The 22,042-nt window shown below is 43.2% G+C and overlaps 2 protein-coding genes across 8 annotated transcripts in view; one reads left to right on the top strand and one right to left on the bottom strand.

Moving 5' to 3' along the window:
• Positions 1–22,042, bottom strand: part of MTUS2 (microtubule associated scaffold protein 2) — a 744,933-nt gene that overhangs the window by 138,629 nt on the left and 584,262 nt on the right. For all 7 annotated transcript variants that reach the window (XM_078375228.1, XM_078375229.1, XM_054256733.2 and 4 more), the window contains one exon: positions 1,126–1,337. In XM_078375228.1, coding sequence (XP_078231354.1) covers positions 1,126–1,337 — 212 coding nt within the window. The remainder of the gene's footprint in view (positions 1–1,125; positions 1,338–22,042) is intronic.
• On the top strand, positions 14,506–15,852 carry LOC144582768 (POM121-like protein 2). The gene is made up of 2 exons (XM_078375231.1): positions 14,506–15,399; positions 15,577–15,852. Exons 1-2 carry the CDS (start codon positions 14,529–14,531, stop codon positions 15,651–15,653), a joined length of 948 nt encoding a protein of 315 aa, XP_078231357.1. The 5' UTR covers positions 14,506–14,528; the 3' UTR covers positions 15,654–15,852.

Below are 22,042 nucleotides of genomic sequence, written 5' to 3'. Positions count from 1 at the left end.
AGAAGAAACTACCCGCCCCTGCATTTTCAGAGCAATCGAGAAGGGTACAGGGAGAATCTGAACCTCAGTCCATGCTGCTCTGGGAACTATGAGCATGGCCCTGAGAAGAGTCCCAGGCCACACACGTTCGACTGCCCATCAACAGCCGAGGTGCACGGTACAGTGGTCCTGTCTCCCTTTGATGTGCTGTGAGCAGAAATGTCAGAAAGTGACCATCTCCCCTCGAAAATGCAAACAACCACATGCTCCATTGCTTCAAAGATCTCACATTCAAAAATGGTCCTGTATATCCTTTCCTTTCCTTTTAAATAATTTCCTCTTTTGGAATGAAGATTATTAATGATTCTTCCCAGACTCATTTCTTTCACACCTAAGGATAAACGGGGCTCCCAAAACATGATGGGATGCCTCGGGAGATTCTGCCTGAACTCCTGAAAAACCAAACTCCACTCTGATCAAAACTCACACCCAAAACTGCAACACACAGAAAAAACCATTGTGATGACCTGCTTTTTGCCAGCTAAACCTGACTCTCCCTTTCTCAGACTGAAAGCTGCTCAGGCTTCATGCTAGCTCCTGGAGCCGGACAGACTCCATCTTAGCTCCGTCATTTTAGTTATTTTCCCGCCATTAAGTATGTAACTATGTATGTAGCTGCGGCAGGCTGACACCGGGCACCTCAGGGAATGTGTTTACTGATAAGAGGCCGAGGTAAGTGGTACCAGCAGAGCCTGGGAATGCAGGTGCTGTCGAGTGCCCAGAGCCCCCATCATCTATAAGTTTTATGTCTTTCACGACAGCTTTACCCCTCCCACCTGGCACTGTTTTCTCATGTACTGGTTTATCTTTTAACTTTTTGCTTACTCTGCTTCTGTGAAAAGTTTGCTTCAGCTATGTTCCCCCTCCCTTTTAAAACTAGGGTATAAAAGACCACCTAACTTTGTCTTAGGGGCCGAGAGAATTTTGGGCGTTAGCCGCCTCTTGGTGGCCGGCATAATAAAGGACTCATAATTCATCCTCAGAGTGTGGTGCATTCTCTGACTCGCCCGGGGTACAATACCGTCACCATCACCACCCTCTCCCCCAGCCAAAATGCCCTTGGACCTTCACCAAATGGCGCCTCACCTTTCTAAAGAAGTGCTGCGTGGCCACAGCGAGGGCATCGAAGCCGCAGACAGCCCGCTTCAGCTCCCCCTGCGCGATGCCCAGCTGCCTGGCCTGCCGCTCGCACCGCTCCTTCAGCCGCTGCACCAGCTGCCGCTCGGCCTCACGGGCCTGCGGGTCCGGCTTGGGTGGAAACCCATTTCGAGCGGCCGCAGTCCTCTGCTTTGGGTATCCTGTGAAAAAGAAAACGGGAAAAAACACTCAGCACACATGTGACAACGGCTTCTTATTACACAAGGAGTTCTTCAAGAGCAAGTGGTAGAGAAGAAATTGCCCACGGTTTGTCGTTTCTAAGGGTTGAAAAGAAAAAACAGACAGGGACTAACACTACTGTTCCCTTAATGTGGTTGTAATCGGAAGGTTTCATGCTTGGAAAAAGGATAATAGACAAAATTGCCAAATTCCTTCCAGCTTCTGACACTTCCTTTAGGCTTGCTTGGAGAGACAGACGCACTTTTTTTTTTTTTTTTGCGGAAAAGTGATTTGTTAGACAGAGAGAGAGAGAGAGAGAGAGAGAGAGAGCGCATTTTTTTTTTCTTAAAGGCGATTGCTCTTTGAAAATGTCTAATGGGAAAATCAATCAATCCAGACAGAAGTAGATTTATAATCATCTAGCAACCTTTTAATTGGGCACCAGAGAATACCACCTCGATGCCCCTTTCTTCGCTTTAGAGGCTGCTCTAGTGACCCTTTTCTTCAATGTCAAATCCAAGTCACAGCCCTGATCACCTCGGCTCTAGTGACTCCTGACTTTAAATTCCTACAGCACCAAGGTCTTGTGAGGTCTCCTGCTACATATCCCTCCAATGTGCCTGGAGGCCTCCTCCATGGCTAAAGGTATAGCCTGAGCCACCATCCCCTTTTACTGATGGAAGCCCTGCGTCCTCCTCTCCTCCTTCACTACGCCACAGCCAGAATGACCTTTGCACACGTGAGGCAGGTCATGACCTGTGTGGACCCCTCTACTCACTTTCTCTTACAGTAAAAAGAATGTCCACACTTTACCATGGCCTGCAGAGCCCTCTGCGACTCGGCTCCTTCCAGGTGAATGTGAGGGGCTGTGGAGCCACAGAAGAGGGGCAAGGAACTCTGCCTGGGGTTGAGGATGGAGCTAGCGGGGCTAAGGAGAGGTGATTTTTAGGTTGAAGCTCAGAAAATGAAAAGGCAAGGTCCCCCAAAACAGCACAGAGGAAAGCACTCCCCCATGGTCCAAAGCACTCCAACACAGTTCAAGACCTGTGGGTGGGCAGGTGTCTTCCTTGGGTCTCTCTGTGGGAGGAGCAGACAGACCCAGCACCCACAGGCAGTACAGAACCCCTGCCACTGACAACAGGCTTACATCGAAAAAGCACATTCTTTCCTTCGCTCTAGTAGGTCACACTCCAGAGGACATGACATGGACACTGATCAACACAATCACACATCCGCTAATTTTTCTTCCTCTTGTCCTTTATTCCTCTCCAAGATACCAGGGAGCAACATATAAAACAAACCAGAAAATGGTAGCCCCTTCAGTACCTGTTATACTGAGACAAGGCAGAGCCATGGGCTTTTGAATATGTAAGCAGCCTCATCTTTTAAGGGGAAAAGTGGTTAATTGATCTAAATGCTTCTGGTGGTTAATATAAGGGTAGCCATTCTAATTTTAATTAATTCCTCCTCTTGAAAATTCATCAGAGACTGCCATGTAACCTCACATATGGCATATCCTAAATTGTTCTGATTTAATGGAATAGCAGAATGTGAAATCACTGCTTCTTAGAAACTGTTTTTATGATAGCACAGTACATAATATTCCAGAAAACTCACTTGCTTCTTGCAGGCAAATCAACCTGCAGATGTACTTTCTCTCAACATTCTCAGTGCTGAAAACCAAACAAATACAACTACCAACTAAACATCAGCAACGAAAGGTGAGAGATTAGATAGCCTGCATTAAACTCTAAGACACAGCCTAAGACCAATGACAGAGATTTTTTCCCCCACAATTACTGTTTGCCATTTTACTGCTGTAGCTGGTGATTTTAAAAAACACTTCAGTGCTTTAATTTGTTGAAGGTACCAGGTGCCTGACACTGTTAAAATAGAAGGCACTTCTTTCAGAAATCTAAAGGAAATAGTGAAACCTATTTCCAGCTCAGTGAATTAGAGCTAATTGTAATCTCTGGTACAGAGAGTCACCTCTGAGCTCATGGACGTTAGCAGGTGCTCACACCGTCATGTATTTTTGGCTGTTAGATTTATTTCTGGGTGGGATAGCCCCTAAGAACTACCACCTCTAATAATATCATCATCATCATGTTGGAAACTATACTCAGTGGTAAATGAACAATATAAAAGGATTCAGTGAAATTCTATTCTTGGCACTTTGATCCTGGTGTCATTATTATTATATTGCTTTTACTCACCTATTCAAAACTCTGGTGTTGTACTGAACAGCAGTGCAAAAAGCTCACCTCTTCTGGGACCGGCAAACAGCCGGCGTTCTGAGCTAAGACAGAGGCTTCCCTGACAACGCCAACGTTTGGGATCAACACACCAAGTGGAAGTTTAGCCGCTTTGTGATGCCAAACTACCTTATGTAACCAATCCTGGTTCAGGACCAGTGGCGCTCAATCACTGTCAGAGCGCAGATCAAGGCTCCGGCACCAGTGCTAAGATGTTAGGAAGGAAAAGCTGAGAAACAAGCTGGTTGTAGAGTTCTCTATTGCTTTTAACTGAAAAGGGTCTGGCCATTCTCTAAATACACCCCACGTAACTTTGCCTAGGACTAATAATCATTGTACTGTCAGTGGCAGTCTTTTGTTTTCGCTAGAAACAGTCTTCTTTCTTGTGCTGTCAATCTTTGTTATGACTTCTATAGCTGATTCCCCGATGTACTGTCTTGTCACCTCCTTTCCTGTCCACCCATGTCAGACCGTCCCCAAGGCGGTGCATAAAGATTGCAGCTCAGGCTCACTGCTTCCTTGGAGACGGAGAAGTTATGTTGAACAGCTTCGCATGTTTCAGAACAGGTGTTTGCTTCTCATTTTTCTCTCAAGAGCCAGCACATAGTGAAGCTACAATGCATATCTCCTTAGGAATTACCAGGCTCGTGGGACAATTAGATGGCAAACTTCTGGAGGGTGGTGATCACAGGCATCTCACAGGGCACAGGGTGGGCCAAGGATCAGAAGTAGTGTTGGCGCAGTAGTGACCCACTCCTGACCTCTTCCCCGTATTTCTCAGGAAGAGCTGCCCTGCAGGCTTCAAAAGAGGGACATGTCATGTTCCCCCATGACACTCTGAGATGTTGGAGTGTTTTATTATCACCCCCTTCCCTGCTCCTTGCAGTATTTCTATTGCTTCTGGGGTGCTCTCAGGTTGAAAGCAGCAAAGCAGGTAGGCATGCCCCTGACCTCACTGTGCAGGCAGCCAGAATCTACTTAGACTCTTTCCAAAGAAGCAAGGCTCTGGTCTCCTACAATGTCTTTCTGATTTCCATGCTTGTGAACTAGGAAATGGATATTAGTGAATAGAGGCCTTCGACACAGGGCTTATCAATGGTTTCAGAATCTTTAAATGAAGGGAAAACAGAGTAGGATTGCTAGTTTTTTACTGACTGGCTCTACTACACTTCCCAACTGTTAATGAGTCTTTTCTGTATGAAATATACAAGCAGAAATACCTAGATTAGTGTTTTCTCATCACCTACACACAAAGCTGACTTCACATGCATGTTTCATCTCATGTGGTTTTTGGCGACCAAAACATTTGACACCTTTTATTGAGCACTTACTCTGTGAATAAGACTGTGCACAGCACAGTGGGAAATGAAAAGAAATGAAGCCTAGCCCTTGTCCTCAGGCAATGCATTGTCCCGTAGGGACCAGGCCAAGCTGGGCTCTTGGTCTTCTGGCTGCCTTGCCCAATGTGTTTATCACTTAAGCACATTGCTGAGGTACTCTACAACACCTCTGACAGATCTCTCTGGTTTCGGAGCATACTCTAAACCTAGAACACCGTCCTGCCATCTAAATCTTACCCCAATCATAATTTCTTTGTAGCCATCCTACTGGCTACATAACTGTTAGGGTAGGATAGAATCCATGCTGAATCTCAGTGGCTGCTGGCAACTGTGAGGCCTCTAGGGAGAAGCTGGTGACCTTACACAGCACAAAGGTGAATGCAAACAGTTTGCGTGCAAAGGCTGAGCATTGCGTGCAAAGGCTGAGCACTGGGGAGGACACGGCCCTTGAAAATGGAAAGAAAATATTAAAAATTCATCAGCAGCCATCCAGTCCCTATCCAGAGGATTGTAATGGATGGAGAAGCTTGGTTTAATTTTAAAGCTGGAAAGCTTAACTGACATAATAACAGATAGTGCAGCATGGGAACCTGCATATTTATAACATCAGAGATGGCCCATGACCTTCACACCATAAATAAGAAGGCAAATAATTATAGGACAAAGCTTTGATAGCTTCCCACTTGAAGACAAAGCACTTCATGTGTCTGGTCAGCTGCGTTACAGAGAGCAGGACACCCTAGGGAGTACATGTGATGAGTTCTTCGTGAACTTGGATAGGCTTTATTTTTATTAAACCAATCGAAATTTATTTCAGACGTTTTCCTACTTAGTACTGGCAATGGCTTGCCTGGGGTGGGTTGGTGGTGGGGAGAGGCTGAGCTGACGGTATAGGGGTGGAGATTTCCTTCTAGCTGGTCCTAAGTACAGATGGGGGCAGGAATTACAAATTTGGGCAGCACCATGCCATCCCATGAGTACGCCCTGTAGAAAGAAGGGGTTTATATTTTCCATCCCAAGGCAGGAGTGGATTCTTTTGTATTCTGATGTTAAGAAGAACAAAAAAAACCAGGAAGCTACGGTGAGAGTTTCCAGATCCACCAATAAACACTTTCTTCATGTAACCCACTCGTTAGATAAGATAAAACATGGCATACAGTATTTTCATCTTTAGGAAACTTACTGTTATTTACAAGAAGTACAGGTGCTATTTATCAAGGTAAATCTGAATCCCTTTTTTTCCAAGGGTGAAAAATAGTGGCTTAATAGTGTCATAGAAGTTGCCACATTTTTACATTCAAACATAGCTACCTCTGGCCAAGATGAAGTGGGATCACACTTACCTGAAACTAGCAAAAAAAATGCCCCAAATATACAAGACAATGGTTTTCAAGACATTAAACTTAAGGCAATGAAGCACATTGAGCCCTGAGAGTCGGAAAACAAAGTGAGCCTTCGGTTGCTTAAGCTCATTGACCGCATGACTTTTCAAGCTGTGGTGCAGGGTATCGGGGGACTCAGGTGGAGCCTGGAGGTTTCTCTGAGTTGAGAAAATGGATCTGGGGACTCAGGGAGGTCAGGAGTTAGAGCTTACAAAGCAGGGTATCAGAGAGGGTTGGCTCCATGGAGAGAATTCTGAAGATCTAAGGAGTGACCTTGAATTTTTAGCCAGGTTCTGATCAGTGCATGCCTGCCTGTGGAGAGAATCTCAGGCTGGGGACAGAACCCTGTGAAGGACTAGTGGGATAATACTTAGAGTTCACCGAAGGCCACGAATAGTTCCTGTTCCCAGCAGCCAGCATGAAACACCTCATAATTCATGGGGCATCAGGTAGAGCATTCAGAAGGGTTTTACTCAGCAGTATAGAAAAACTAGCCTGGAAGAACTGCTGATCAGTACATGCCTAATGAAGCTGAAAAGCAAAATCCAGAATGATCAGACTCTTTCTGACTATATAACTTTACTCCAGCAAAAAGCTCAAGAATACTATGGGGGCTAGGCATAGTGGCTCATGGAGAAAGACGTGTTGGAAATGTGAGGGTCAGCAGATGTTTGGTGTTCTGGTATGTTTTGTTTTGGGGATAGGAGAGATGACAGAAAATACAGTTCCTACCATGATTCAATTTACAGCCCAGCAGGGGAGAGAAACCCTCTTTAAATGTGCCACCCAGAAAACTTTTCCTGGGCCAGAAGTCATTTGAAAGCCCAAAGGCCTGAAGGAGGCACTAACCATTTCAGTTGATTTTATTTGGTATTCAGTACTCTGTAAAAAGAAGCATCACCATCAAAAAGAAATGAAGAGCTTGGAAAAAGAAAAACTGTCCCTCCCAGATGTAGCATGACCAGGTTGCCGTTCTTCAGGGCTTGAAATCCACCTGTGGTGACAAGACCCTACACTTGCCCTCAATATTTGCCCCTTCATGTACATACTCTGCTGCTAGAAACTGAACGTTTGTGTTCTCTCAAGATTTATATTTGGAAGCGATAATTCCCAATGTGATGACATCTGTAAGTGGAGACTTTGGGAGGTGATTAGGTTCTGAGAGTGGGGTCCTCATGAATGGGATTAGTGCTTTTATAGGAAGAAATGTGAGAGAAATAATCTACCTCTCCCCTATGTAAGGCGACAGCAAAAATGCATCCATCTGCAAACAAAGAAGAGGATCCTCACCAGAAGCCAAATCAGCCAGCACTTGATCTTGGATTTCTTGGCCTCCAGAGTCAAGAGGAAAAAAATTCTGGTGTTTAAGTCACCAATCTATGGTATTTATTATGGCAGCCCAAGTGGACTAAAACAACTGCATAACAAGCCAGGAACATGATGAGATACCACTCTCATGATTATGTTATATTATGTATTAAGAGGAAGATTATCTTGGGTGAGCCTGGCCAGATCAAGTGAGTCTGCTAAAGTCTGCAGAGTTTTCTGCAGCTGGTCATAGAGCAGCACATCAGAGGTTTGAAGTTTGAAAAGGATTCAACACACCGTTACTGCTTTGAAGATAAAGGGGGGCACATAGCAAGGAATGTGGGTGGCCCTATGAGCTGAAGGTGGTCCCTGACTGACAGCCAACAAGGAAACAAGGACTCTAGTACCACAAGCACATGGGCTAGAATCTACCAACAACCTAAATCACTTTAAAGGGAAATATTTCTCCAGAGCCTCCGGTCAAGAACTTAGCCTGTCTGACATCTTTGTATCAGCCTTGTGATAACTGGAGCAGAGAATACAAGTTAAGCCACATCTGGATGTCTCATCTACAGAATTGTGAGTTGGTAAGTAAATGTTATTTTAAGAAAAAGAAAGGGAAAGGAAAAGTAGTAAGGATATAGCAGAATGAAACTAACCAGAATAAAAGAGAGAGAAGAAATACACAAAGAAATGAACAGAATATGACTTTGAACAGGAGCTGTGGAGCAACTTCAGGAGGCCTGATATATGTATAATTGGAGTCTCTAATGAGGATGAATCAGGACTGAAAATATTTGAAGAAACAATGGGCAAAAACACCCCAAATTTGATGAAAATCATATAAAAACAGATTCAAGAATCTCAAGGAAGTTCAAGCATAAAGACATGAAGAAAACAATATCAAGGCATATCATAATCAAACTGCTCAAAACCAATGAGAGGGAGAATATCTTTAAAGCCGTAGGAGAGAAAAAAAAAACAATTGTGTACAAAGACCCAAAGATAAGAATAACAGCAGATTTTCCACTGGAAATCATTCAAGCTAGAAATCATTGGAACAGCATCTTTAAGTATTTAAAGAAAAAAAAATGCCAACTTGGAATCTGAAGAAAGTAAAAATATTTATCAAAAGTATAGGTGAACAAAAACCAAAAGAATTCAACACCAGCAAACGTCCTCTACAATAAATGTTAAAGGAAGTCCTTCAGGCAGAAGAAAAATTATACCAGCTAGAAATGCAGATCTACACAAAGAAATAAAGAATACTAACAATGGCAATTAAGTAACTCAAATGGCTTTTCTTATTTAAATTTCTTTTTAAAAAAACTGAGTGTTGATAATCAATAATAGTAACAATGTAGTATAGGTTCATAATATATGTAGAAGTAAAATATCTAATCACAATAGCACAAAAGCCAGGAGAGAGATGGAAATGCACTGTTGTAAGATTCTTGAACCATACACAAAGTGATATAATATCACTTGAAGCTAGAATGCTAAAAGCTAAAGACCTATTTTAATATTATGAAACTTAAAACCACCACCAAGAACACAAACATAAGAGACAGATAGCTAACACATGAACAATGGAGATAAATGGAATCATAAAATACTATTCAATGCCAAAAGAAGGCAGTAAAAGAGGGGAAAAAAAGAACATACGGGTTGAATAGAAAAAAGGCAGGATGGTAGATTTAATCTCAGATCAGTAATAACATCAAATGTATATGAAAGGCAGAGATTTCAGATTGGATAAAAATGTAAGACCTAATTATATGTGGCCTATAAAAAACCTTCTTAAAAATAAATAGACAAATAGATGAAAAGGTTAGTGTGGAAAGATTATACCTTGCTGAAACTAAGAGAAAGCTACAGTGGCTCCATTAACAATGAAAAAAGTAGATTTCAAGGAAGGAATATTACCAGGGATAAAGAATTCCATTTCATAATGATAAAGTGGCCGATTCATTGAAATGATAAACTAAAACTGTATATACCTTATAGAGCTTCAGAATAAATGGAGGAAATGCTGAGAAATTTGACAAAGGAAACAGACAAGTCTACAGTTATAGTCTGAGATCTGAAGCCCTCTCTCAGCTACTGATAGAACATGTAGACGGAAAATCAGTAAGGGTGTCAAATACTTGACAGTGCTATCAACCAACTTGACCTATGACATTTGTAGAACATTCCACATAGAAACAGCATGATGAGTTTGTGTCGTTTGTAGGGACATGGATGAATCTGGAAAACATCATCCTCAGCAAACTGACACAAGAACAGAAAATGAAACACCGCATATTCTCACTCATAGGTGGGTGATGAAAAATGAGAACACATGGACACAGAAAGGGGAGTACTAAACACTGGGGTCTATTGGGGGGAAAAGGGGAGGGCCAGTGGGAGGGGGAGGTGGGGAGGGATAGCCTGGGGAGAAATGCCAAATGTGGGTGAAGGGGAGAAGGAAAGCAAAGCACACTGCCATGTGTGTACCTACGCAACTGTCTTGCATGCTCTGTTCATGTACCCCAAAACCTATAATCCAATAAAAAATTAAAAAAAAAAAAAAAGAAACAGCAGAGTAGACACCATTTCTAAGTGTGCATAAAATGTTTACCAAGATAGACCTTGTTGTGCGTCATAAACCAAGGCTCGATAAATTTAAAAGGATTCCAGTCATCTATGACATAAGAAGAAATATATATTTGATCTCTGCCCCTGATTTCTGACACAGAGCTCCTAAAATCCTTCTCATTTCCTGAATGATATGGGTGCTAGAAGAATCTTTTGTTCTAATACTTGGTTTTGATCCCAGTTCCTGACACAAAGTTCCTAAATCCCTTGGAATTTCCTGGGTAACAGAAGCATCATTTGCTCTAGTGAGAGACTCTCTTGGTGGCTCCTGGATAGTTTCAGGATAGGGGTTGGTCACCAGAAAGACCAAGCCATGATTAGAAGCTTGGAACTTTCAGCTGCCTCTCTCCCCTTTGTCTGGGAGAAAGAAGAGGGGCTGGAGACTGAGTTAATAATCAGCCATGCCTATGTGATGAAGCCTTATAAAAATTCCTTAAGCATACGATTCGGAGGGCTTCAGGGTTGGTGAATGCATCCAGGTGTGAAGAGGGCACCCCCCTCTCTGTTGTGAGGAGCAGCCCCTCTCTGTGGGGACACAAGCTCCTGCACTTGGGATACCTCTGGGCCTGACTCTAGGTATCTCTTCATCTAACTGTTCATCTGTATCCTTTATTATAGCTTTTATAATTGACTGGTTAATGTAAGTAATATGTTCCCCTGAGTTCTGTGAGCTGTTATAACAAATTATTCAACTTAAGGAGAAGATTGTGAGAACCTCCAATTTGTAGCCAAGTCAGACAGAAGTGTGGGTGACATACACACCTACCACTTGTGGTTGGCATCTAAAGTGAGGGGCAGTCTTGTGAGACTGAGTTCTTAACCTGTGTGGTCTGTGCTAACCCTGGGTAATTAGCATTATACTTGAATCAACTTGTAGGACACTCAGTTGGTGTCCACAGAGAAGTGGAGAAGTGCTTTGGGTGGAAATCCCACACACGTGGTGTCAGAGGTGTTGTGAGGTGAGGAGTAAGTTTTCTTTTTTAATCATTCAGTGTGTTCTAAAACCACATCAGAATTACAAATTAGAGATCAATAACAGAAAGATCCCTGGGAGGTCCCCAAATATGTGTAAACTAAACAATACAATTCCAAATAGTTTTGGATAAAAGAAGAAATTGTTTGGGTGTGGTGGTTCACATCTGTAATCCCAGTACTTTGGGAGGCCAAGGCAGTCAGATCATGAGGTCAGGAGTCTGAGACCAGCCTGGCCAGTATGGTGAAACCCTGTCTCTACTAAAAATACAAAAGTTAGCTGGTACGGTGGTACGCACCTGTAGTCCCAGCTTCTCGGGTGAGGCAGAAAATTGCTTGAACCTGGGAGATGGAGTTTGCAGTGAGCCGAGATCACACCACTGTACTCCAATTTGGACAACAGAGCAAGACTCCCTCTCAAAAAAAAAAAAAAAAAAAAGAAAATCAAAGGGGACATTTGAAAATATTTTGAACTCCATCAAGATGAAAATCCAATGTGGACTATAACTCAAGCAACACATACAGAGAAATTTATTGTAGTAAACACACACATAATTAAAAAAAAAGGCCTCCAACTAATGACATCAGCTAATTAAACCCGGTATAAGCAGAAGAAAAGTAATAATCAGAATAGAAATCAGAAAGTGAGGGAAAATGGCAGACAGGAGGCAGAACTAACTTGCTGCTCCCGCTCAGATGGACAGAGCAGCTTGTGGAGACATACTGTGAACGTTTGCTCCAAGAACTACTGAGGAACACACCAGGAAAGCTGAGAGAATCCACAGACCCTTTGAAAGAGGTGGTTTGTTACTGTAGGCTCCATGACACAGCTGAGAAACTACAGGTGTCCAAAGTGTGAAAGGGGAGATGTCTGCTCTGATACACACATCCTTATTGGCAAACCTGAAGAACCAGATCACGGGAAAAGGATTTGACCTTCTTGGGAGCTAAGGCAGATTTAAAGAGCTGAGCAAAATATAGGGGTAGAGGAAGTGGTGGGAAGAGTCCTGTGGGCCCTCTCGGACCCCAGGGAAGCCATTTCTGACTTTGTCTCTCAGGGGTTCTTGGGGAGGGCCACCAGCAGAATTGGGGAATAATCACAGGGAGAAGGAAACTTCCAGCTGAACTATGAAATAAAGCCAAATACCTATAGCCAACTGATCTTCAACGATGCAAACAAAAACATAAAGTGGAGAAAGGACACCCTATTAAACAAATGGTGCTAGGGTAATTGGCAAGCCACATGCAGAATGAAACTGGATCCTCATCTCTCACCTTATATAAAAATCAACTCAAGATGAATCAAAGACTTAAATCTAAGACCTGAAATCTCAAAAATTCTAGAAGATAACATCAGAAAAACCCTTCTAGACACTGAATTAGACAAGGATCTTATGACTACAAACCCAAAATCAAATGCAATAAAAACAGAAATAGCTGGGACTTAATTAACCTAAAAAGCTTCTGCACAGTAAAAGCAATGATCAGCAGAGTAAACAGCCCACTGAGTGGGAGAAAATCTTCAGAAAGTGTGCATCTGACAAAGAACTAATATCCAGAATCTACAATGAACTCAAATCAGCAAGGAAAAAAAAAAAAAAACAACAAATAATCCCATGAAAAAGTAGGCTAAAGACATGAATAGACAATTCTCAGTTCTCAAATATACAAATAGCCAACAAACATACGAAAAAATGCTCATCATCACGGATTACCAGGGAGATGCAAATCAAAACCACCATGGAATACCACCTTACTCCTGCAAGAATGGCCATAATCAAACAACAAAAAATAACAGATCTTGGTGTGGATGTGCTGAAAGGGAACATCTGCATACTGCTGGTGGGAGTGTAAACTAGTGCAAACCACTATGGAAGACAGTGTGACAACTCTCTAAAGAAATAAAAGTAGAACTACCATTTGATCCAGCAATTGCACTACTGGGTATCTAACCAGAGGAAACGAAGTCATTACATAAAAAGATAATTGCACATGCACCTTTATTGCTGCAGAATTTGCAATGGCAAAAATAAGGAATCAGCCCAAATACCCATCAATTAACAGGTGGATAAAGAAAATGTAGTACAAATGTACTATGGAATACTAATCAGCCTTAAAAAGGAATGAAGTAATTACATTTACAGCAACCTAGATGAAGTTAAAGACCATTATTCTAAGTGAAGTAACTCAGGAATGAAAAACTAAAACATCGTATGTTCTCACTCATCCCAGCACTTTGGGAGGCTGAGGCGGATGGATCACGAGGTCAACAGATCGAGACCATCCTGGTCAAGACGGTGAATAAAACCCCGTCTCTACTAAAAATACAAAAAAGTAGCTGGGCATGGTGGTGCGTGCCTGTAATCCCAGCTATTCAGGAGGCTGAGGCAGGAGAATTGCCTGAACCCAGGAGGTGGAGGTCGCGGTGAGCCGAGGTCGCGCTATTGCACTCCAGCCTGGGTAAGAAGAGCGAAACTCCGTCTCAAAAAAAAAAAAAAAAAGAGAGAACAATACAATAGACTTTCGGGACTTGGGGGAGTAGGTGGGAGGTGAGCGAGGGAGGAAACACTACACATTAGGGGGAATCATACACTGCTTGGGTAGTGGGTGCACCAAAACCTCAGAAATCACCCATTAAAGATTATACCTGTAACCAGACATGATCTTTTCCTCAAAAACTACTGAAATAATTTAAATAATAAAAGTGAAAACAGATAAATGACATTAGTGTTAAGAGATAAATGACATTAGTGTTGAAAGATAATCTATTCATGGATGTAGAAAGGCTGGAAATGACAGGAAATCCACATAAAATCAACATCGCCAATGCTAAAACAAGACTATTTTCTTAAGAGCAAAATTGCAAAAAAGTGACATTAACGACCATCCTAAAAGAATGAAACACACATTGCCTTTACTGATATAGTAAATTTGTTTTTCCTTGAAAGAGTGTCCAAGCGTATTGTGTTCATTTTCACACTGATCCCAGAGAGCACCCTTCTGGCAACAGGTAGCTGCAGTTTTCAGGACCTGGCAGAAATTCTATCTTCTACCTTTAAAAGTCAGGCACAAAATTACAGGCAGCGGCTAGGCCCCTCTGCCCAGAGTCAAATGACTGGGACCATCAGTGGGAGGGACGGAGGCTTGAGCTTCCCTGGTCCCCCAGATCATCTGGCTGCTTCCCTCCCCCGCTGCTGCTGTACTCCTTAACGTCTCCGAATTCCCAAGGTGCCGGCCTGGCCCGTGCAGGACTCTATGGTCAGCGGGTGCCCAGCGCGATGCTTTGTGCTCTTTCCGGTGGCCCGAGGCCAACGGTCACGGTCACCAAGCTCTACACACTTGGCACCGGCCGCAGACTTTGGAAACTTGTGGAAGCCGAATTTCTAAGGAAAGGTCCCGACCGCTACACTGCTGTCATGGGCAGCTATCTGAGCCGGTTCCTGGGCTGGCCCCGGGCGAGGCTGCCGCCCCGAGCCCAGAAGCCCCCGGCCCTGCGCTCCAGACCCTTCCGACGCTCCCAGGTCCAGGACTGCTACAAAGTCGTCTATGTCCACAGGCCGCGCTGGGTCCGCACCCGGCCACTCCCCAAGGCTCCTCCAGGCTGGGACGATGCCCGCATCTGGAGGTGCTTTTCCAAGAGACCATCGCTCCAGAGCTTCATTGGGTCAGACTCTTCCGGCGCTCGCCTGGCCTACATAAAGTGGTGGCTTTGGCACGCCCAGCACCCGCGGCCGGTCCGCAGCCCGTTGACCGTGAAAATCGCCCCACCGGAGCACAGAGGGGAGCCTCGACAAGCCTCACCTGCCCCGGAGCGCCCAGATCCCTGTGCCAGGGAGACCGTGCTCAAGGCCCTCAGCCAGTGCAACAAGGGAAAAAGGAAATTCACCGAGCCACTCTGGTTTGAGGCCCTGGACGCCAAGCGGAGGAAGCAGAGCCGGGCACCCAAGCCTTCTGCCTTCAAGCCTGTCAGGAGACACGGAGAGGTCCCCGCCTTTGTGCCCAGGCCTGGGCCGCTGAGAATCCTCCGCTCTCCCGCAGCAGTGTCTTCGGGGAGATTCGGCCTTCCCTCAGTCCGCCGCCCGCCCTACTGCAGGAAGTACGCTGTCCAGAGCCCAGTCGCAGAGGCCACCGTGGGAGCTCTAGGAGCAGGTGCAGCAATGTCTCCGTGTCCTGGGCCTTCCTATCCCCCAAGGAGCCGCCCCGGGGTGGGGACCATGCACCTCTGAGCACACCCAGACTGCAGCCCGGCTCAGAGTCAGGGCCCTGACCCCTTCTCCTGAGCCTCCAGACTCCTTCACCCTACTGACCCCTGTTTCACCCCCACAGGAGCCACTCAGCCCACCGGGGCACTTCCCACCGCTTCAGCTGACCACTCTGCCAGCCCCAGCCCCGCCTCTCCTTAGCCTTCGGAGCCCCCACTGAAGAGACCTTGTTGCTCTCAAAACCCTTCCCTTTCCCCTGCCCACCCACTTCTGCCTTCTCCCTGGAACAGGAGGCAGCCATATCTTCCATTTCCCCAGTTTGTATAGTAAATATTTGTTATTCTTTTAAATAATAGTGTCTTTATCTATTATTCAAAAATAATAGAAATCAGCTGAATATCCTTAAGCAAAAAATAAAGAAAAATTCAAGCCACACCTCACACTATATACAGAAATTAACTCATGTGGATCACAGACTTAAATGTAAAACCTACAAATGTATATCTTTTAGAAGAAAAGAAAGGAAAAATGTATGTGACTTTGGTTTATGAAAATATTTTTTAGATAATTCAAAAAATAGTCTATAAAAGGAAAAAAATATGAATTAGATTTTGTTAAAATTAAAAACATAACCTCTTCAAAATGTACTGTTAGGAAAATGGGAAACAAGGCCTAGGCTGTGGGGAGAAACTGCATATCATGTAGCTCATAACAGAATTATAGAGGCCAGGTACGGTGGCCCATGCCTGTAATCCCAGCACTTTGGTAGGCCGAGGTGGACAGATCACAAGGTCAAGAGATCCAGACCATCCCAGCCAACAAGGTAAACCACGTGTTTACTAAAAATACAAAAATTAGATGGGTGCAGTGGTAGGCACCTGTAGTCCCAGCTACTCAGGAGGCTGAGGCAGGGGAATTGCTTGAAGCCAGCAGGTGGAGGCTGCAGTGAGCTGAGATTGTGCCACTGCACTCCAGCCTGGTAACAGAGCGAGACTCTGTCTCAAATAATAATAATAATAATAATAATAAAGAATTATTGGAAGAAAAGATAGTTCACAAGATGGCCAAATAACAGCTCTGGTCTGCAGTTCTCAGTGTGATGAAAGCAGAAGGCAGGTGATTTCTGCATTTCCAACTGAGGTACCTGGCTCATCTCACTGGGACTGGTTAGTCAGTGGGTTGTGCACACGAGGGCAAGCCAAAGCAGGATGGGGTGTTGTCTCAGCTGGGGAGCCCAAGACGTTGAGGAACTCCCTCTCCTAGCCAAGGGAAGCCTGGAGGGAGCTTTCAGGACAAACGGTGCATTTCAGCCTAGATACTAAACTTTCCCATGGTCTTTGCAACCCACAGACAAGGAGATTCCCTCAGGTGTCTATACCACCAGGGCGCTGGGTTTCAGGCATAAAACTGGTTGGCCATTTGGACAGACACTAAGCTAGCTGCAGGCGTTTTTTTTTTTTTCATACCCCTGTGGCACCTGGAATGCCAGCGAGACAGAACCGTTAACTCCCCTAGAAAGGGGGCTGAAGCCAGGGAGCCAAGTGGTCTAGCTCAGTGGCTCCCACCCCCGTGAAGCCCAGAAAGCTAAGATCCACTGGCTTGAAATTCTCGCTGCCACCACAGCAGTCTGAAGTTGACCTAGGATGCTCAGGCTTTGTGCAGGGAGAGGCGTCCATCATTACTGAGGCTTGAGTAGGTGGTTTTCCCCTCACAATGTACACAAAGCCGCTGGGAAGTTCATCTGGGTGGAGCCCACTGCAGCAACACGAAGCTGCTGTAGCCACACTGCTTCTCTAGATTTCTCCTCTCAGGGCAGGGGAGTCTGAAAGAAAGGCAGTGGCCCCAGTCAGGGGCTCACAGATAAAATTCCCATCTTCCTGGGACAAAGCACCTGGGAAATGGGGCGGCTGTGGACACAGCTTCAGCAGACTGAAAGGTTCCTGCCTACCAGCTCTGAAAAGAGAACCCAGATCTCCCAGCACATTGCTCAAGCTATGCTAAGGGATGGATTGCCTCCTCAAGTGGGTCCCTGGCCCCCATGCCTCCTGGAAGACACTTCCCAGCAGGGGTTGACAGACACCTTATACGGGGGAGCTCTGGCTGGCATCTGGCTGGTGCCCCTCTGGGACAAAGCTTCCAAAGGAAGAAACAGGCAGCAATCCTTGCTGTTTTGCAGCCTCTGCTGCTGATACCCAGGCAAACAGGGTCTGGAGTGGACTTCCAGCAAACTCCAGCACACCTGCAGCAGAGAAGCCTGACTGTTAGAAGGAAAACTAGCAAACAGAAATGAATAGCATCAACATCAACAACAACAAAAAATCCACACGAAAACCCCATCTGAAGGTCACCAACATCAAAGACCAAAGGTAGATAAATCCACAAAGATGAGGAAAAACCAGCGCAAAAGGCTAAAATTAACAAAAACCAGAATGCCTCCTCTCCTCCAAAGGATCACAACTCCTTGCCAGCAAGGGAGCAAAACTGGACCGAGAAAGAGTTTGACAAATCAACAGAAGTAGGCTTCCGAAGGTGGGTAATAACAAGCTCCTCTGAGCTAAAGGACCATGTTCTAACCCAATGCAATCAAGCTAAGAACCTTATGAAAAGCTTACAGGAACTGCTAACTAGAATAACCATTTTAAAGAAGAACATAAATGACCCGATGGAGCTGAAAAACACAGCATGAGAACTTTGTGAAGCATATACAAGTATCAATAGTTAAATCAATCAAGTAGAAGAAAGGATATGAGAGACTGAAAATCAACTTAATGTAATAAAGTGTGAAGACAAGATTAGAGAAAAAAGAATAAAAAGGAACAAACAAAGCCTCCAAGAAATATGGGACTATGTGAAAAGACCAAACCTATGTTTGATTGGTTTATCTGAAAATGACAGGGAGAATGCAACCAAATTGGAAAACACTCTTCAAGATATTATCCAAGAGAACTTCCCCAACCTAGCGAGACAGGCAAACATTCAAATTTAGGAAATACAGAGAACACCACAAAGATACTCCTTGAGAAGAGCAACCCCAAGACACATAATCATCAGATTTACCAAGGTTGAAATGAAGAAAAAATTTTAAGGGCAGCCAAAGAGAAAAGTCAAGTTAATCACAAAGGGAAGCCCATCAGACTAACAGATTACTCTACAGAAGCCCTACAAGCCAGAAGAGAGTGGAGGCCAATATTCAACATTCATTAAAAGAAGAATTTTCAACCCAGAATTTCATATCCCACCAAACTAAACTTCATAAGCAAAGAAGAAATAAAATCCTTTACAGACAAGCAAATGCTGAGGGATTTTGTCACCACCAGGCCTGCTTTACAAGAGCTCCTGGAAGAAGCACTAAATATGGAAAGGATAAACTGGTACCAGCCACTGTGAAAACACACCAAATTGTAAAGACCATCTACACCATAAAGAAAATGCATCAACTAACGGGCAAAATAAACAGCTGGCATCATAATGAAAGGATCAAAATCACATATAACAATATTAATCTTAAATGTAAATGGGGTAAATGCCCCAAGAGACACAGATTGGCAAATTGGATAAAGAGTTATGACCCATCGGCATGCTGTACTCAGGAGACCCATCTCACGTGCAAAGATGCACCAAAATAAAAGGATGGAGGAATATTTACCAAGAAAACGGAAAGCAAAGAAAGCAAGGGTTGCAATCCTCGTCTCTGATAAAACAGACTTTAAACCAACAAAGATAAAAAAAGACAAAGGACATTACATAATGGTAAAGGGATCAATGCAACAAGAAGAGCTAACTATCCTAAATATATATGCAAACAATACAGGAGCACCGAGATTCATAAAGCAAGTTCTTAGAGACCTACAAAGAGATTTAGACTCCCACACAATAACAGTGGGAGACTTTAACCCCCAACTGTTAATATTAGACAGATGAACAAGACAGAAAATTAACAAGAATATTCAGGACTTGAACTCAGCTTTGGACCAAGCGGATCTAATAGACATCTACAGAACTCTCCACCCCAAATCAACAGAATATACATTCTTCTCAGCATCACATCACACTTATTCTAAAATTAACCATATAATTGGAATTAAAATGATCCTCAGCAAATGCAAAAGAATGGAAATAATAACAGTCTCTCAGACTACAGTGCAATCAAATTAGAACTCAGGATTAAGAAACTCACTCAAGGCCAGGCATGGCGGCTCATGCTTGTAATCCCAGCACTTTGGGAGGCTGAGGCAGGTGGATCACCTGAGGTCAGGAGTTTGAGACCAGCTTTACCAACATGGAGAACCCTGACTCTACTAAAAATATCAAAAATTAGGCAGGTGTGGTGGCACATGCCTTTAATCCCAGCTACTTGGGAGGCTGAGGAAGGAGAATTGCTTGAACCCAGGAGGTGGAGGTTGTAATGAGCCAAGATCATGCCATTGCACTCCAGCCTAGGAGACAAGAGAAAAACTCTGTCTTAAAAAAAAGAAAAAAAAAATGAAAGTCACTCAAAACCACACAACTACATGGAAGCTGAACAATCTGCTTCTGAATGAATACTGGGTTAACAATGAAATTAAGGCAGAAATAAATAAGTTGTTTGAAACCAATGAGAACAAAGACGCAGCATACCAGAATCTCTGGGACAAAGCTATAGCAGTGTTTAGAGGAAAATGTATAGCACTAAATGCCCTCAGGAGAAAGTGGGAAAGATCTAAAATCGACATGCTAACATCACAGTTAAAAAAAACTGAGAAGCAAGAGCAACACATTCAAAAGCTAGCAGAAGACAAGAGAATACTAAGATCAGAGCAGAACTGAAGGAGACAGAGACATGAAAAACCCTTCGAAAAAAAATTAATGAATCCAGGAGCTGGTTTTTTAAAAAGGTTAACAAAATAGATAGACTGCCTTCCAGATTAAAAAAAAAAAAAAAAAAGAGACCAGAATCAAATAGACACAATAAAATGATAAAGGAGATAGCACCACTGACACTATGGAAATACAAACTACCATCAGAGAATACTATAAACATCTCTATGCAAATCAACTAGAAAATCTAGAAAAAATAGACAAATTCCTGGACATATACACCCTGCCAAGACTAAACCAGAAAGAAGTCAATTCCCTGAAAAGATCAATAACAAGTTCTGAAATTGAGGTAGTAATTAACAGCCTACCAACAAAAAAAGACCAGGACTGATACTTATGTAGTAGATACTTATGTAGTAGTGATACTTATGTAGTAGAATTCTATGCACCAGTAAAATGGAATTGTTTATTGCCAGATGGATGAATCTAAATTACGTTGAGAGAAGCCAGGAAAACTGGTATACACACACGTTAAATGATTCCATCTATATAAAACTTTAGAAAATACAAACCAATCTCTAATGGCAGAACAGATCAGTGGTTGTCTGGGGGTTGGGGTGAGGGTATAGAATGGTAGACAGGTGGGATGACAAAGGAGTCCCAGGAAACTTTGAAGGTTGGTGGACATGTGTGTTATCTTGCATGAAGTGATGGTTCCACAGCTGCATACACATGTAAAACTTACTAAGTTCTATACTTTAAACATGGGATAGTTTAATATTTGTTCATTGTTCCACAATAGAGATGTTTCCCAATTATAGTGCCACAAACTTTTTTCAGTTTAGTTTTTTTGGTACAAATATTAATATTTCCATCCTTATACATTTTTAATATTTTTATATTTTAGGAGTATATTTTGGAAACAATCTAAAGCTAGATTTTACAGCATATAAAATACACTTAAAACATACTTTTTGACTGTTTAATAAGTGAATGCAGTCTTGTAATCTATTTCTTAAAAAACTATTTTATTTATTTATTTATTTATTTATTTATTTATTTATTTATTTATTTATTTTGAGATGGAGTCTCACTGTCACTCAGGCTGGAGTGTAGTGACACCATCTTGGCTCACTGCAACCTCTGCCTCCCAGTATCAAGTGATTCACCTGCCTTAGCCTCCCAAGAAGCTGGGGTTATAGGCACTCAACACCACACCCAGCTAATTTTTGTATTTTTAGTAGAGACAGGGTTTCACCATGTTGGCCAGGCTAATCTCAAACACCTGACCTCAGGTGATCCACCTGCCTCAGCCTCTCTAAGTGCTGGGATTACAGGTGTGAGGCAGTGCGCCCGGCTCTGGTAATCTAAATCTTTAATTTAGAGCTTAGTTCACATATAGTCATTATGACATATTTGAGTTCATTTCTAATATCTTACTGTAAGGTTTCAATTTCTCCCATCTCCTTCCTGGCCTTCCTTCTTTTCCTTTCTCCTTCCTTTGTATTGATTGAGTTTTTAAAATCCCTCATTCCAACATTCTCCCCTCTACTGGTTCAGAACAACATATGTATTTTATCGGCTATCTTAGAAATTTTAACACATATTTTAACATTGTTAAGTCTAAAATTACATATTGTTTATATCCTTTCTCTAGAACATAAGGACCTTATTTATGGTGGCTTCTTTCTTGTTGTGTATAATGATTTCACATTTAATTCGATTAAGTAGCTATAAGCACTACAGCATTTAAATTGGATTTTCAGAGCAGTGGCAGCACAGACTCCAGCTCT

Source organism: Callithrix jacchus, chromosome 5, assembly GCF_049354715.1.
Source record: "Callithrix jacchus isolate 240 chromosome 5, calJac240_pri, whole genome shotgun sequence".
Lineage (NCBI taxonomy): Eukaryota > Metazoa > Chordata > Mammalia > Primates > Cebidae > Callithrix > Callithrix jacchus.
Note: the sequence above shows the minus strand (reverse complement) of the source record. Positions and strands in the feature narration are given on the sequence as shown.

Coding starts and splice junctions, on each gene's coding strand:
- LOC144582768 (XM_078375231.1), top strand. CDS start 14,529: ATGCTTTGTGCTCTTTCCGGTGGCCCGAGGCCAACGGTCACGGTCACC. Junction 15,400..15,576: donor CGTGGGAGCTCTAGGAGCAG/GTGCAGCAATGT, acceptor TCACCCCCACAG/GAGCCACTCAGCCCACCGGG.